The sequence below is a fragment of the Amblyomma americanum genome, chromosome 1 (assembly GCF_052857255.1).
Source record: "Amblyomma americanum isolate KBUSLIRL-KWMA chromosome 1, ASM5285725v1, whole genome shotgun sequence".
Taxonomy (NCBI): domain Eukaryota; kingdom Metazoa; phylum Arthropoda; class Arachnida; order Ixodida; family Ixodidae; genus Amblyomma; species Amblyomma americanum.
In genome coordinates this window covers 558,100,870-558,116,859 of record NC_135497.1, presented here as the reverse complement: position 1 = coordinate 558,116,859, position 15,990 = coordinate 558,100,870, and the positions used below count along the sequence as shown (strand labels likewise).

The 15,990-nt window shown below is 46.5% G+C and overlaps 2 protein-coding genes across 2 annotated transcripts in view; one reads left to right on the top strand and one right to left on the bottom strand.

The window, feature by feature from the left end:
• The window catches only part of ValRS (Valyl-tRNA synthetase), a 359,853-nt gene extending 355,837 nt beyond the window's left edge, over nucleotides 1-4,016 (bottom strand). Inside the window, exons 1-3 of the mRNA XM_077651139.1 lie at nucleotides 3,632-4,016; nucleotides 3,192-3,264; nucleotides 1,883-1,983 (exon numbers count right to left, since the gene is read on the bottom strand). Of these exons, the coding sequence (XP_077507265.1) occupies nucleotides 1,883-1,983; nucleotides 3,192-3,264; nucleotides 3,632-3,796 (339 nt within the window). The 5' untranslated portion in view covers nucleotides 3,797-4,016. The remainder of the gene's footprint in view (nucleotides 1-1,882; nucleotides 1,984-3,191; nucleotides 3,265-3,631) is intronic.
• A 2,698-nt stretch (nucleotides 4,017-6,714) lies between these two features.
• Nucleotides 6,715-7,662, top strand: LOC144116364 (uncharacterized). The gene is made up of 3 exons (XM_077651141.1): nucleotides 6,715-6,914; nucleotides 6,986-7,165; nucleotides 7,249-7,662. Exons 1-3 carry the CDS (start codon nucleotides 6,846-6,848, stop codon nucleotides 7,525-7,527), a joined length of 528 nt encoding a protein of 175 aa, XP_077507267.1. The 5' UTR covers nucleotides 6,715-6,845; the 3' UTR covers nucleotides 7,528-7,662.
• Nucleotides 7,663-15,990: the final 8,328 nt, after the last annotated feature.

The following is a 15,990-nucleotide window of genomic DNA, read 5'->3' as shown; positions in this document are numbered from 1 at the left end:
TAGGCCCACTGTTTCGCTCAACCTGTCTAGCTCATTGATCATGCCTTGCAGTTCATCTCGAGTGATTTGGCAAAACAATGTCATCAGCGAATGGCAGATTACTAACATATTCTCTATAACTCTTATCCCCAACTGTCCCCAATCTAGGCACCTGAATACCTCCTGTAAACATGCGGTGAACAGCATTGGCGAGATCGTGCCTCCCTGTGTGACACCATTCCTTACTAGAATTTTATAGCAGGCTTTATGGAGGACTATGGTAGCTGTGCAGTTGCTATAGATGTCTTCCAGTATTTTCACGTGACTTCTACACCCTGATTCCGCAATGCCTCCATGACTGCTGATGTTTCCACTGAGTCAAATGTTTTCTCATAATCTATGAAGACTATATATAGGGGTTGGTCATACTCTGCGCATTTCTCTATCACTTCAGTGACTGGATTGCTCTATCACTTGATTGAAGTGCCATTACATCGTGTGTGAATTATGCCACCAAGTGATACATCCGTCATAAACAAAAGAAACGATGCTTTCTTGTAATCAATGAAACCTATATATAGAGGTTGGTTATATTCTCCGCATTTCTCAATCACCTGATTGATAGTGTGAATATGGTCCATTGCGGAGTATCCTTTACGAAAGCCTGCCTGATCATTTGGTTGATTAAAGTCTAAAGGTTGTCCAGATTATATTAGTGATTACCTTAGTAAATACCTTACAGGCAATGGACAGTAGGCTGATTGGTCTATAATTTTTCAAGCATTTTTGAATCGATGCAAGAAACAGAATTAAGAGTACAAAAGTTTTGGCCCTTCTGCTTGGTCTCTAAGCCACAGGTGGGTTGCAAATAAATTAATGAATTATTAAATGTACCTGTTCGCCGATAAAATGCTCACATTTCCAGCTGGAATACTGTAATGGAAATCGTAGCTTTCCTACTGGAAACCTTCAATTCCAGCTGGAATGACAACAGTTTTCCAAGTGGATTACTGAACCGGAAATTGTGCCCAGCTGGAACAGCTGGTTCTCTCAGATTATGAATGGCAGTGTACCAATATCCCTCAATAGAAAAGTATACAACAGCTGTACCGCATTAGTACTCACCTATGGGGAAGAAACGTGGAGGCTAACGAAAAGGGTTAAGCTTAAGTTGAGGACGACGCAGCAACATTAAGGGACAGGAAGAGGGCAGTGTGGATCAGCGAACAAACGCTGGTTAACGGTATCCCAGTCCAAATCAAGAGGAAGAAATGGGCTTGGGCAGGACATGTAAGCGAAGGCAAGATAACCTATGGTCCTTACGGGTAACGGATTCCAGGAGACGGCAAGCGAAGGCAAGATAACCTATGGTCCTTATGGGTAACGGATTGGATTCCAGGAGACCGCAAGCAAAGGCACGATAACCTATCGTCCTTACGGGTAACAGATTGGATTCCAGGAGACAGCAAGCGAAGGCAAGATAGCCTATGGTCCTTGCGGGTAACGGATTGGATTCCAGGAGACCGCAAGCGTAGCAGCGGGTGGCAGAAAGTTAGGTGGACGGATGCAATTAAGAAGTTTGCGAGAACAGGGTGGCCGTAGCTGGTGCAAGACAGGGTTAATCGGAGAGGTCTTTGCCCTGCAGTGAGCCTGATCATAATGATACCAGCACTGGCTGGTTGGGGTGCCAAGTGGGCTGCCCACCCACATGCTCCATAAATTCTGTCAATAAAGATGCATTCAATCAAACTCCCTTAAATGCATTTGTGATACAAGCTGCAGTTGCCTGCACCAAAAGTTGTCACTAGCAGGTAAACCACCACACCTTGCTCAAGGAGTTACGGTCAAGTGCCTCAACATGCGTCATTTCTTAAAAACAAAAGGTACATGCAATAATGCTCACCCCATATTCAGGTTTGAAGAACTGGCTTTTCTCCCACCAGGCATACCAGGCCGCCTCTACATACCGTGGGCTGTAAGCATCTGGCATTGGACCTGATATGTCTGTGCAAGCCAGGTTGCATAGCATCAGAAAAGAGCCCCAAAAGAACATCTTGAGAGAAGTATATTCTGCTCTGCCCATGTTTATTCCCTCAAGGGGTGGGTGCAAAGCAAAAAGAAAAACACATACAAAGCGAACATTTGTTAACAAATATAACAGTGCTATTACAAAAGTAGCCAGTAAGTGCAGACTTGAAAGACTGTGAATGAATGGGTTAAAGAGAACACTGGTACAACCAGGTAACCATGTGGGCCAGTTGGCGTGTTTCAGACACAACTTCACCAGTGAAAGTACGAAAACACTAGGAGAAGAACACAGGACAATGCTGTGTTCGTACTTTCGCTGGTGCAGTTATGTCGGAAACATTGGTACAGCAACAGAAAATGGTGACCTTAAACCAGAGGTCAAATCAAGATATGTGGGCAAAAATAAAATTTCATGAAACAGAGACAGGCGGGCAATTTCGTAAGTAAACCTAGCAATATAAAATTGCATTTTTCCAGTCAGAAAATTCCCTACCTCCTACTGCCATGGCAACGTTTACAGCCCAATAAGCAGATTGTCATTCATTAACGGGAAGGCGAAAAGACTACCACAGTCCTCATTTCTTCTCCTGATAGACAGCTCACCCTCGCAATCATGGATGACCGCTCTTTCCTGTGCACCATTGGAAGCAAAAGTGGTGCATACCATACAGTTATTGCCACACCCCTTTCCTGCTATCAACAGAGCCAAGGAGGTGACCATTTTTATTCCGGGGCAGGCCAGTTCACTCGTTTGCATCCGTGGTGCATGTGTTTTGCAGTGCAGTAAGCCACACGTGGTACACAGCCCTTTTGCTTCCCAAGCGCACAACTTATTTTGGTTGCACCACACAAAGTAAAACTTTTCACTGGTCAAAAACACCATACGAATGAAGAGTGCTAACCCCTCGTAAGAATATTGCACTGGGCACGTGGCAGTTTCGCACAGTCGTCACTCCTGCTGGCAGCAGCACCTGACAACAGCAGTGACGCTTTACTGCTTACACTTCCAGACACTGAGAGAAGCACCAACAAGTAACAGAGCACAGCTGAACATTCCAACGCGTGTCTGCGTATGAAGCTGCATCTCCCTCCTCAGGGTGCCTGGCTGGCATCACCACCCCAAGCAGTGATACACACGCTCTGCCTTCTTTCGTGTAAAAATCTCACGGGAAAATACTACTTGCCTTTCTTTTCGCCCGGTGCAGTTGACTTGTCATAGGTGATCACTTGTTTTTCTTTCTTCTCCTTGGGCTTTTTCTGCCAAGAGAAACAACACATCACTGTGTCGCGTACTCAACCACCAATAACCAAAAAATTGGACGCAGCGCGTCTTGGTTTCGCAGGACGGTCTTAAGAGGGCAGCAAAGACCTCTGCCGTATCCGAGACAGTGAATTTTTCTGCAGTTGCAAAAATGGCATCATACAAACATGCCAATGTCTGATCTATTCGGGTGAACTTAGCAAGACAGTCAAAAATGTGCAAGCTGCTTCCTCCACGTTCAGTTGAGGCACCCATACGGACACAACGCAAACGAGCAGCCTTGATTTTAAGGTCGCCACGCGTTCCACTTCCACGGCGGCAACAGAATGAATGAAACCGGCTCGCATATGGGAACCCACTCACGCCGGTGTTGGGCTGCTGCAGCTTCTCCTGCTTTTGCTTGAACTTCTCCAACTTCTCCTTCTTCTTGGCCTCTTTCTTAAGCTGGACGGCGCTCTTCTGCCCTGGTTCACCGCCCTGACCGACGCCGTCGTTATCGTTTGCAGCAGAGTTCACGTCTTGCGGCATGGTTCGCGATATGCGGCCTTTAGCCGGCTATGCTACGGTTTAAACGCAAACGTGAGCTTGTGCGAGGCGTGATAAGTGTCCAGTTGGCCACCACGTAACTATGCGCAAAGCTCAAGCCTAGCAAAAGATGATCCTCGTCCACGAAGCCTTGCTGATGCAAGACCGTACGATGCCGCCCGATGGCTGCCCGCAACGTGACTCGAAGCAACGTGCGAAGTACAGTTGTCCTGTTCTGCGAGAAGGTGCCAACCCCACCGCATGAGGGCGCTACGCTTCCACAGGCGCAGCGGGGCAGATTTATCCAAGGTATTGGGATTTAAAGACAGTGACGAGAAAGTAGATTTTAAGCGGGTAGAAGTAACCAAGCGAAGGTTATCTGATTGGTGGCTAAAATCTAGACAAGAGTAAAATTTCATAAGTCATGGCTAGGTGGCTTGAGCCAACGCCCGATTTAAAGGGTTCAGCCTTACCCATCCATCCACCCATCGCAGGAAGCGTCCAGGGGGGGGGGGAACCAGAAGTTGAAGAAGACAGAAAATGAGGTACCTTCATAAAGTGTAGAAAGGAAGCATCCTATTTGATTAATGAGAAAATTAGAAAAGAGGGTGCCCAATGGATGTCAAAATTCCTAGTTGAGAGCCAAGCAACTGGCCAGAACTGGTCGTGGGTTAAAACCAAATGGTAAGTTTTTTTACTGCTTGGAGGGACGTAGAGAAGGAAATAAATGCTGCTGCGGCTCAGCACATTGCACAGTCATTAGGCGCAGAAATGAACGTAATGCGAAATTAGATGGAAGCTGGCTTATCGGCGAACATCGTTCCGATTGCACTGTGTGCACTGCATGTGAAAATATAATTGGTTTTTTGGGGAAAGGAAATGGCGCAGTATCTGTCTCATATATCTTTGGACACCTGAACCGCGCCGTAAGGGAAGGGATAAAGGAGGGAGTGAAAGAAGAAAGGAAGAATAGGTGCCTTAGTGGAGGGCTCCGGAATAATTTCGACCACCTGGGATCTTTAACGTGCACTGACATCGCACAGCACATTGTAGGCGCTCTCCTGGCGAATAACACCACTTCCCTCAAAACTGTTATAGCATGTGTCGACACGCATATGCTGCGAACATATCGTGTGCACGCATTAGAGCTTAATTTTTTGTTTTATTAAGCCCGTTCTCTTTCTGTCTCAACCCATTTCGACATAGGCGTTTCGGACATGGTAACATTATATTTATTTATTTATTTATAATTGCCGAACCATCCCAAAACGAACTTCCAAGACAAGCGTTTGTCCCGGGTTCGAACCCGACCGCGCCGGCTGCGTTTTTATGGAGGAAAAACGCTAAGGGGCCCAAGTGCTGTGCGATGTCAGTGCACGTTAAAGATCCCCAGGTGGTCGAAATTATTCCGGAGCCCTCCACTACGGCACCTATTCTTCCTTTCTTTCACTCCTTCCTTTATCCCTTCCCTTACGGCGCGGTTCAGGTGTCCAAAGATATATGAGACAGATACTGCGCCATTTCCTTTCCCCCAAAAACCAATTATTATTATTAAGACAAGCGTTTGCGGGTCGGTAGGCTGGAAACGCTGATTGGTCAAAAAAATGTGACGTCACGCTTGTAACGTTATGGTCACGAACCTTTTAATGACGTCATGTCCGGTTGGAGACAGACACGTTTCCCCTAGGTTTTTCTCGGAATTCCCCACGTTTTTCCAACGCGCGCGGGATAAAAAGCGCATCTTGTACGTGTGCACGTGTCTCTAGTTAAGCTAACTGCGCCGCTGATTCCGCATTGAATATTCCTGCCGAAGAGGCTCCAGGGAAGTCTGCCCTGTCTGCGTTTGATTCTGTTTATTTTTTACTTTTTTGTTTATCTTTTTTTCTGCCCGCTCCCTGGGGCTGCTCGGTGGACAGGGGGCGACAGCGCGTTTTTCTTTTTCTCTTTATTTCTCTTTGCCCCGCCGCGGTGGCTCAGTGGTTAGGGGGCTCGACTACTGATCCGGAGTTCCCGGGTTCGAACCCGACCGCGGCGGCTGCGTTTTTATGGAGGAAAAACGCTAAGGCGCCCGTGTGCTGTGCGATGTCAGTGCACGTTAAAGATCCCCAGGCGGTCGAAATTATTCCGGAGCCCTCCACTACGGCACCTCTTCTTCCTTTCTTCTTTCACTCCCTCCTTTATCCCTTCCCTTACGGCGCGGTTCAGGTGTCCAGCGATATATGAGACAGATACTGCGCCATTTCCTTTCCCCCAAAAACCAATTATTATTATTATTATTATTATTTCTCTTTCTCCTTTGAAAAACGCTCTCCTTCGAGCAAACAAACAGATCACACAAGAGACAAACAGCGAGCGACCAGACTCCTCTCTTCGACTGAGGGAAAGGAGGAGGGTGGTCAAAGGAACAGACGAGAAAAGGGGGGGGGGGGGGGGGGGGATAGAAAGCAGAGGTTAGAGACAGCGAGCGCGAGAGGGGTGAATTGTCCGCATGGAAAATAGGGGGGGGGGCGCCGACAAGAATTATTATGGGGGGAAGCTTCAACAAGAAAACAGCAAGAAAAGAACAAAGAAACGGAAAACACCACTGCGCGCATATGCCTCAGAGCGCGATGCGCTCCTCGCGGGTGCGGCTGTTCACAGTTAAAATGTAAGTTACGGCGGCGGTGCGGCCGGCCAAACGCACCGCAGAAAGAAGCGTTTCGGTGCAGGTGGGCTGGAAACGCTGATTGGTCGATGGAATGCGCTTCTCCGTGACGTTTTTCTGCTTCTCCCTCGTTCTCAACCGGACGTGCGTCCCTAGAGCACCTAGGGAATCGCTAGGCGCCCCCGCCGCTGCCGCCGCGCAGCATGACATTCGGTTCGTGGGGCTCGGCAGCAGCGCTTGTTTCGGGAGCTGTCCAGCTATGGCTGTTTTGCGTGGTGTGCTCGTCGGCGACAGGCAGCTGAAATTTTTGTGCAGTTCTCGCTTGCGGCTTTCGCCGGTAGTGAGAACATGCACTTTCAGCTTTAGCGGCCACGACGCAATCAGCCTAGCTGAAATAATTCCCGAGACATGCTTTCGGCGCGCCGATTTTGTCTCGACAGAGGAGATGACCCGCGAGAAATCGCCAGCCACATAAAGGTACGCATTTTATCTCAAATTTCGCTTCATGAAGTGCTGTACCGCTTACCTACATGTCTTGCGCATTCCAGGACCTCGTTTTGCTGCTGCAGGAGAACGTGGCCAGTGTCGTGCTGGTCTTCAAAGTCTTGCCACGCCATTTCGATGAGCCACGTAAGGCGCAATTTGAGGACCGCCGGCGTCGCCAGCTGAACCGCCGTCTGTCAGCCACGCTGAAGCGCTTGTCGGGCGTGCACATTCTCAACCCCGAGGTAAGGGTTGAACAACATTTTCGCAAGTTTTCTCGAGCAGAACTCACCAAATTGCGGCGCTTGTAACGTAACTTTTTTTGCAGCATCGTTTCCTGGATGCTTCTGGCAAACCGATGCTGTCCTTGTTTGCCTCAGACCGATATCACGTGGCGAGAGACCGGGGCATCGACCAGATGTCAAAGATTATCGTCGCGGCCCTCGTCAAGATCTACGGACCAGGGATAGCGCCGGCTTCAAGGGCAAGACCAGGAGAGGTGTACGTCGTGCACCGGTGTCGTCGGTGCGGAGCCAAAGGGCACAAGACGGACCACTGCTGGGCCTACTGCTCACCGCGCCGCCACGCCGCTGCAGGTCGCGGTTGAAGTGCTCCTGCAAACGGCCCTTTTTAGGGCCACCTCATTGTTTCCTGGCAGATCGCGAGCGTCCCGTTTCGTGCCCGTATTCCCTCTCTGTCGAAATCGACGCCAGACATCTAAATAGCGCGGTGTGAGCTAGTAAATCGCTGGTAGAGACAAAAACTCGTGCTTGTATACAGACTTACCCATCTCCAGTGCGCCTTTGTTTATTTCCGTAGGCACTACTCGCGCTTTGTAGAAATCGACGCCAGCCGCGAAATTTTACATGTTAGACCTCGCTACAGCATTCAGAATCAGAATCAGAACGTTTATTCACGCAGAAATTGATACACAAAATGCTGTGTAGTCATCTGGATCCTTAGCCGCTATGGCTAGTGATGGATCCATTACAAACATTGTCAGAGTTAAACAATCACTATATGGAGCATTGCTATGAGCAACAACACGTGTTTAGCTTGGTGCATCAGATTGCTTGTTAAGGTAGTGGCGTTTTAGTTTAGAAACAAAGTTGGACGTGTATTTCATGTAACACGGCACGGTATTCCATATTTTAGCCCCGATAAAAGAAATTGAGCGCCGCCCGTATATGTTGTGAGCTATGGGTAAATTAAAATTATTGTGCTGTGCCTGCCTAGTGTCACGTTTGGGAGAGATGAATATGGAAGAAGGATGTGGAGAGTTCGTGCTAATTATCTGGCGGACTAAAATGGCCGTTTTGTACTCACGTACATTGGTGAAGGGCATTATGTTTAATTCATCAAAAAGAGGTTTGGATGGTATTGCTCTCGGTGCATATGATATTATTCTGACAGCCCTTTTCTGGAGAGTGCTAACTTTTGCTAAGTAAGATGCGAAGGTGAAACCCCAGGATTCAATGCAGTATATTAAATGGTTATGGAAAACGCTGAAATATATCATTCGTAGTGTGTTCTTGTCAAAATGTTTTTGTGCTTTAATTAGTGCATAGCACCCAGAGGTTAACTTTTTGCATAAGTTTTCTATATGAGGTGCCCAGTGTAGATTCTCATCAAGAGTTACTCCTAAATATTTGTAGCTTTGAACCCGTTCAATTGGTAATCCATCGAGATGCAGACTACATTCTACGGGGGTAGATTTACGACGGGAGGTGAAAGCAATGAACTTTGTTTTTTTAACATTTAGCGCTAGTTTGTTAGTGCTAAACCAATTTGCTGCTTTTTGGAGGCTATCATTTGCAAGTGATTCAGCCTTTTCTGCCGACTGATGAGGTATTAGTAGAGCTGTGTCATCTGCGTACATGACTGCTTGTCCATGCTCAATGAAACGAGGAAAATCATTTATAAAAAGGGAAAAAAGCAGGGGGCCAAGTACTGACCCTTGCGGAACTCCTGTCCTAACTTCCCCCATTGAAGATCTTTGATCTGAGATTTGCACGAATTGCATGCGGTTAGTTAGGTAGCTACGGAAAAAATTGCTGGCTGGTCCTCGAAATCCATAACTTTCAAGTTTCTGTAACAAAATGTCATGTTTAACAGTGTCGAATGCTTTTCTAATGTCAAGGAATATGCCTACAATAATCTTGTTTGAATTTAAAGCCCTGTTAATTATTTCTGTTGCTGAGTGTACTGCTGTGCCTGTAGAATGACCTCTGCGGAAACCATGCTGTTCTCTGGCTAAGATGCCATATTTTTCAACAAAATCCTGTATTCTCTTAGCTATTAGTTTTTCGAAGAGCGTATTAATGCAACTCAGTATGGTGATTGGGCGGTAATTTTCTACATCATTGGGATTGCCGTTTTTGTAGATCGGTACAACTCTCCCAATCTTGAGCGTTTCAGGATAGATACCCGATAAAAAAGCCTGATTAAATATTTTTTCCAGTGGAAGGCACAAAATATGAATGTTGTCCTTAATGATGTTCACTGATATTTCGTCATGACCCATAGCTTTATTAAGCGACATCTGGCGGACGACAGCAACAATTTCGGCAGCTGTTATCTCTGTGTAAGCAAAAGTATTAGAGCACGGAGTTGGCAAAACAGTACAAGAGTTGATTTGCAAGGTGGCAGCTATACTATTACCTATGTTAAGAAAAAAATGGTTGAACGTTGAAGCAAGACATGCTAGGTCAGAGTTGAAGGCACTGAGCTCTGGCAAAATACTACATTTCTCGAGGGATCTAGTAATGGAAGCGATTATCCGCCATATTTCTTTTGAGTTACCTTGGGCTTTCTTAACCAGGTTGCTATAATACTGTTTTTTTCGCCTTCGCATCATAGAAAGTGACATATTCCGTATGCTTCTGTACTTTTCCTTGTAATAATTGTTGTTTGGATTTTTCATCAACTTAGTATGCCAATGCTCTTTTAGTCTGATTATGGAGAGTATTTCTTCATTCATCCAAGGACAAATAGGTGAATGAAGGCGCCATGCTCTGCGAGAGTTGTATTGCTTTTGGACGCAACATGATGAAAGCAGCGTGCTGAATGCATTATATGCTTTGTTGGCGTCATCAAAATCGATGCTTGAAAAGTCTTTTTCTTGGATAGAAATTTTTGTTGCCTCATAGTCCCATCTAGGTGACATATGAGTGTTGTCCTTGGAATGATGTACAGCTATTGTAGGAGCGATAAGAAAGGTCGGGAAATGGTCTGTAATGTTATATTTTATCACACCAAATTTCAAGGGGCTGACATCCAAATTTGATAATATGTGATCTATTGTAGATGATGATGTTGGCGTTATTCTGGTTGGACTTGCTATATGGTTTTGAAAGCCGTAGGATGACAAAAGATTTACGTATTCACTACTAGATGAAACAGCTGTGTTGATGTTAACGTCGCCACAAATAACCGCCTTTTTTTCCTTATTTGTGAGGCTGTACAGTGCCTCTTCTAGTTTGTCCAAAAATGGCTGAGTTCTAGACATGGGTGGACGGTACATGACACCAATAACCATGTTGTTCCCTAGTTCTATAAAGAGCATTTCGTAGTTACCCATACTGGTCTCTGTAATGTCCAGTAATTTTTTGTAAGTGATTTCCGATGACAGGTAAAAAGCTACACCACCGCCTCTAGAACCAGCCGCTCTTGGCAAGGACACAAATTTATAACCAGGTAGATTCAGATATTCGTCTCCTTTGAGCCACGTTTCTGAAATTGCTATGACGTCATATCGCATTTTCTGGTGAGAAAGAAAGGCAGCGAGTGAGTCATAGTTTTTATGCAGACTTCTAATGTTGCAGTGTAGTAAAGATATGTTTTTTCCACGTATTCTGGCTGTGTTGTTCAGCATTTTTATGCTTGTCGCTATGTAAGCGCAATGCTTTAGAAAAAAGGAAACGGCTATACTATCTTAGACAGGTCGTCGCGAGTGGCTATGTGTATGACAGTGGAATTTTCTGCTTTCCTTGCCAGTATTTTAGAGTTAGAGACCCAGACGAACTTCCAGTTGTTGGCTTTCTTTCGGGCAATTGCCATTCCAAGCAATGCTTTGTATTCGGGGCACAGGTGCTCGTTCAGGTACACGGGTGTGGTCTCGGAAAAACCGATGTCATTTGCGGATAGCCTCTTTTTCCTTGCAGACTGCAAAAATTTGTCCCGAGCTGCGCGTGAAGCAAACTTGACAATGACGTTCTTTTTCGTTTTTTCTTTTGTGGGAACACGATGTACTACGTCTATGTCGGTTGTTTCTACGTCCATTCCAATTTTTTCACCTATTTTCTGGACCACTTCTACCAGTGACTCGTCCTCGGTCTCCGGGATGCCCTTAATTTCCACGTTAGAAAGCCTGGAGTATTGCTTTAGTTCAATCAGTTCCTTCTGCGTTTTTGCTAAGGTTTGTGCTAGTTCATCTTTCTCTAGTTTTAGGGCTGCGTGCTCTTTCTTCAAGGCCTCGAGTTCTTCACCTGTCGTGCGAAAGGCTTCGAAGGAATCGTTCATGAAAGTCATGCTTTGCTTCAGTTCTTCTACTTCCTTTCTAAGGTCGGCATTCTGATCATTTACATACTTCAGCAGATCTTTGATTGTACCAGGTGGTTTGTCACCCATTTTTCAACAGCGAGCGATCAAGGCGCCGAGCGGGTAGCAAATTTTCTAAATAAGAATAATTCAATGCTACACACCTGCAAAGAAGGGCAGAAGCAGTTATGCCTTGCTCGATGCGCTCGCTCCTGGATCGCTCGCTGTTATGATGCTTGTCTGGCGCTGGTGCGCCAATTTATAGCTGAAGGACGGGATGTCGATGCAATGCGCCGGCGCTTAGTCAGGATCTGCCGCTGGAGATTTGGTCGCAGGTAAGGCAGGCTCCCCCGGAAGCAGCAGCGATTGCTCCCCTCAGCAGCACGTGTAGTCCTCCGGTGATTGTGCAGCAGCGTCCGTGCAGTTTCAACAGCTGCAAAGAAGGGCAGAAGCAGTTATGCCTTGCTCGATGCGCTCGCTCCTGGATCGCTCGCTGTTATGATGCTTGTCTGGCGCTGGTGCGCCAATTTATAGCTGAAGGACGGGATGTCGATGCAATGCGCCGGCGCTTAGTCAGGATCTGCCGCTGGAGATTTGGTCGCAGGTAAGGCAGGCTCCCCCGGAAGCAGCAGCGATTGCTCCCCTCAGCAGCACGTGTAGTCCTCCGGTGATTGTGCAGCAGCGTCCGTGCAGTTTCAACAGCTGCAAAGAAGGGCAGAAGCAGTTATGCCTTGCTCGATGCGCTCGCTCCTGGATCGCTCGCTGTTATGATCAGCGTGCCAGCGTCTCTTTACGTTCTAACTTTTATGCAGCGCACCTTTGTTTGCTCGTTACTTTTGTTCTTTTCAGTCGTTTCCTGAATCCGTCCAAAGAGCCGGGCTAAATGGATGATTATGGAACCACATGGCGATTGCACTGCATACAGCACGACTTCGGTCCCTGTGTTTTTAAATAAAAACATCAGATGTCGAAGGTCATGGTCGTGTCCGAGGATGGCTTCCACAGCGGGGCCTAACCATAGGGACCGCAAACGCTTTGTCGTCGTTGCCAAGTGAAGAGGCCCAAGATGGCTGGCATCCTTAATAAAGATCCCTTCTCGGGGCCGCTTTAGTGTTTCCTGGCAGATCACGCGCTTTCCACCCTGTGCACATGCTCTCATTTCCAATTAAAGTCCTTTAAACCCTGCAGAAGGCATGAATTAGCAAGTGCTAATAACAGGATGTTGCATGGTACTTGAACAATAGCGTCTACAATGACAAAGGTGAAGTGCTGGAGTTACACGAAAAAAAAAAGGTTGGGGGTGCCCACATAACAACCTGAAATGGTTTTGGACAGGACTCCTAGTTAATTGCATTTGGAAGAGAAAGACAAGGTTTAATTTTGCAGTGTAAGCTTGCTTCTCTAGAATGAACAGAGAACGTTGCCTCACACTGCTTGGGAAAACCTTCCTTGACCCCATGAAAAAAAAAAAAAACAGGATGCCTCTGGGAAACTATTTGCGGAATCTCCGCCCCCCTCCCCCCCCCCCCCCATTCAGGAGGGAAGGGTGGGGGGGGGGGGGGACGGCCTCCTCTTTGTCGGGCTCGGCGCGACGCACGATGGACAAGACGGCGAAAGGAAGGGGGCTGTCAGTGACGCATGTTCCGCGCTCTTCGCTTAGCCAGCGTACAAGTCCCTTCGACAGCCTGAAATGCCTTCGGTGGGCATCGTCACGCATGTCGAAAGGATTGTCATGCACGTGCGACCGCCGATAACATTCCTTGCAAGCTTATTCATTGCCGTGAAAATCGGGCGGTGAGCATTTCTGGTGCGAAGTGAAGGAACTTAGTAAGGTCTGCAAGGAAAGACCTTACGCAACTTTACTGGGGCATAGCCGCCTTTCCGAAATTAACCGTGACAAGTGCCTAGCTGTCTTTGGATTCCAGCGAAGTTGCAGCTGTACCTCCGAATCCTCCTCGCCCGTTCCCACGCGGCTTCGCATGCCATGTCGCCATGTGCGGTAAAAAGAACAGTTTGCAGAGTTTAAATGGTTCAAGTATGAAGCTATGCAATGAAGCCAATTACAGACTTCTGTACAACAGCTAGAGGAATTTCAAGAGCATGCTGTGTGATGCTAGTCAAAACTAATGCAGTCAACTATTATTTCGTATTTTTTTGACCAAACAGACATGAAACGTCTGAAGATGAATGTTCACCAAACACATCGGTGCATCAGTTAATTGTGATGCGTGAAAAAAATTGTTCTAACATATAAATGCCCATATGTCGTCGTAATCAGGAATACTGAAGAATTAAGGAAAATAAAAAGTTTTTTTTTGTTCAGGCTCACACACCTGCTACAAACATCTTTATACGCGTACGTAACAATTTATGACTCTGTAAGAAGCATTTTGGGTAAAAAGTACAGTATGGCAGAAAGGAGTCTTTAGGAAATGCACTGTGTAGAAATAGCCATACCAATTTCATGTGATCGTTCGATAAATGTAACAAATACCGTGCAAACAAGCTCGCTGCATAGTATAGTTTTTTTGCAAGTTACTGGTTGCAGACCGCTCTGCAGTCACTGGACTGTGATTGTGTAAGTACTGCATGACAGTGCATGGATTGCACAGCAGTTGCTTGTTCATTTCGTTTACCACCATCATTTGTAAGAAGGGGCCATTTCTCATATACATGTGTTTCTCTGCGAGTGTCGTTCTGCGCAGCGAGCGTTCTTTTGTGCCCGCATGTGTGCTTTCGGTGCGAGAGGGCGTCCTTGGCGGCACCCTCCGTTCTGCGAACGGACCGATGGGCGCCCGCTTCGTTAGCTTATTGGTGTGGTCGTTAGGGCCGCGGGAAATGCCGCCGCTGCCCGAAGTACGAACCGGAGAGCCGTGCGGCGTCTCCATTCAAGTGGACCCATGCACGTGTGCGCGTGAGAGTGTGTGTGTTTGTGTGTGTGTGCGCTTCCGGTGCACTGCAGGCGCGCGGTAGCCTGCAGCGCTTGGAGGCGACTCAGTCAAGTGACAGACGACAAGGAACCCGTGAGAGTGTGTGTGCGATGCTATTTTAGCTTGTAAATAAGTTTTCGTAAATATACCCTTTTGTATTTCCTTCACATGAGAGTTTAATCGTTTCATTTCTTCAGCGCGTATTTGTAACATTAATTTAATCTTAAGCCTCATTTCAAACACAATGAAACAGGACGTGTAACTTTTTGACATGTTCCTTTTTGGCAGCCTCTAAAAATATTTCCGCATGAATAGGCTAGCTTAATTGTTTTGCAGCAATATAACCACGGCACTGCTGTAACTTGCAACATTTTCAAATTGTGTGAGTATCACTGCATGTGAGGGGTCACAACCATATCCTAGCTGTTTCTTGAAGGTCCCGTTGCTTTGATGGCAATGCTTGGACAACCATGACCATCTTCCGCATTCATGCGTACAGGGTATGTCCATTACGTGCATGCCTTTCTACCTATTAATGCCTTACAATGCAAACAGACAACAAATAAAAGGAAGAGCACAAGTACAGACAGTGTTTGTAGCCCACACTCTTCTTCACGTCAGTAAACGTATATGGCACATACCCACGCGGGGGGATTTGCCAAGGTACAGTGGAGATTGCCAATGAAATATTTGCACGGGGGAAAAAAAAGACGTGAGGCGGCGGCGTAGAAGACTGAATCAGGATAAAAATTGGAAAATTCAATAAAATTTAAGAAATATGAATTACCGAGAATAGAATCAAGCATTTTAGACATGCAACAGAATTTTGTATGCAGCTAACAAGGTGACCGATCAGTCGCACTTATGTAATCATGAAGGTAGCCACAAACACTGCTTAACGGAAATTCCTTGGCGCTCGCACCGAACGAGAGAAGAACTGGAAGAGACAGAGGGAGTCCTAACCTCGAAAGAGGGACCTCCAAATACTGCTTTCCTTGAACTGCGAACCGCCGGCGAGAGAGGAGAAAATGACCTATTGTTTCAACTTGCCCACATGAGACACAAAGGTTTGTCGCAGCGAACCCGCATCGGCGCAAGTATAAATTTAAGTGAGGGATTTTGCATCGCAGAAGCGTCACTGACACCTCGCAACACCTTGATTTACACCACTGGACATTCCATGGGTAATTTAAGTGGTGAAAATCCACGGTATTGAGCAACGGATCACTCAAGCTGGCTGAAATATGTTGGAACCGCTGGAAACGTGAAGTTTCCAACATAATGAGGTGAAGGACAGGAAAGATTACAGGAGCGCTGAGAGCTGACCTTGCCAATAAATCAGCCACCTCGTTAAAATAAACACCCGAATAGGCAGGTACTCAGACCAAGTGGATCTCACGCACTGTGCACGGAACATAAAACCTAAGCGACCAATTCAATAACGATTTTCCGGAATTTTGGAGACTAGAACTGAAAGGCAGTCTGCAAGAATGAGAACTCAAGCTACATGCCTGGGAATTAAGAGAAGAGCCAAAATAACCAAAAACTCTACGAAGAATATAGGAGTATAATCAGGGATACAAACAGAATAGCTCCAAGCC

Bases quoted from the DNA above. Each gene is read 5' to 3' on its own strand.
- LOC144116364 (XM_077651141.1), top strand. From the start codon at position 6,846: ATGCTTTCGGCGCGCCGATTTTGTCTCGACAGAGGAGATGACCCGCGA. The intron at 6,915-6,985 runs GTACGCATTTTA...TGCGCATTCCAG, and splicing joins AAATCGCCAGCCACATAAAG to GACCTCGTTTTGCTGCTGCA. The intron at 7,166-7,248 runs GTAAGGGTTGAA...CTTTTTTTGCAG, and splicing joins TGCACATTCTCAACCCCGAG to CATCGTTTCCTGGATGCTTC.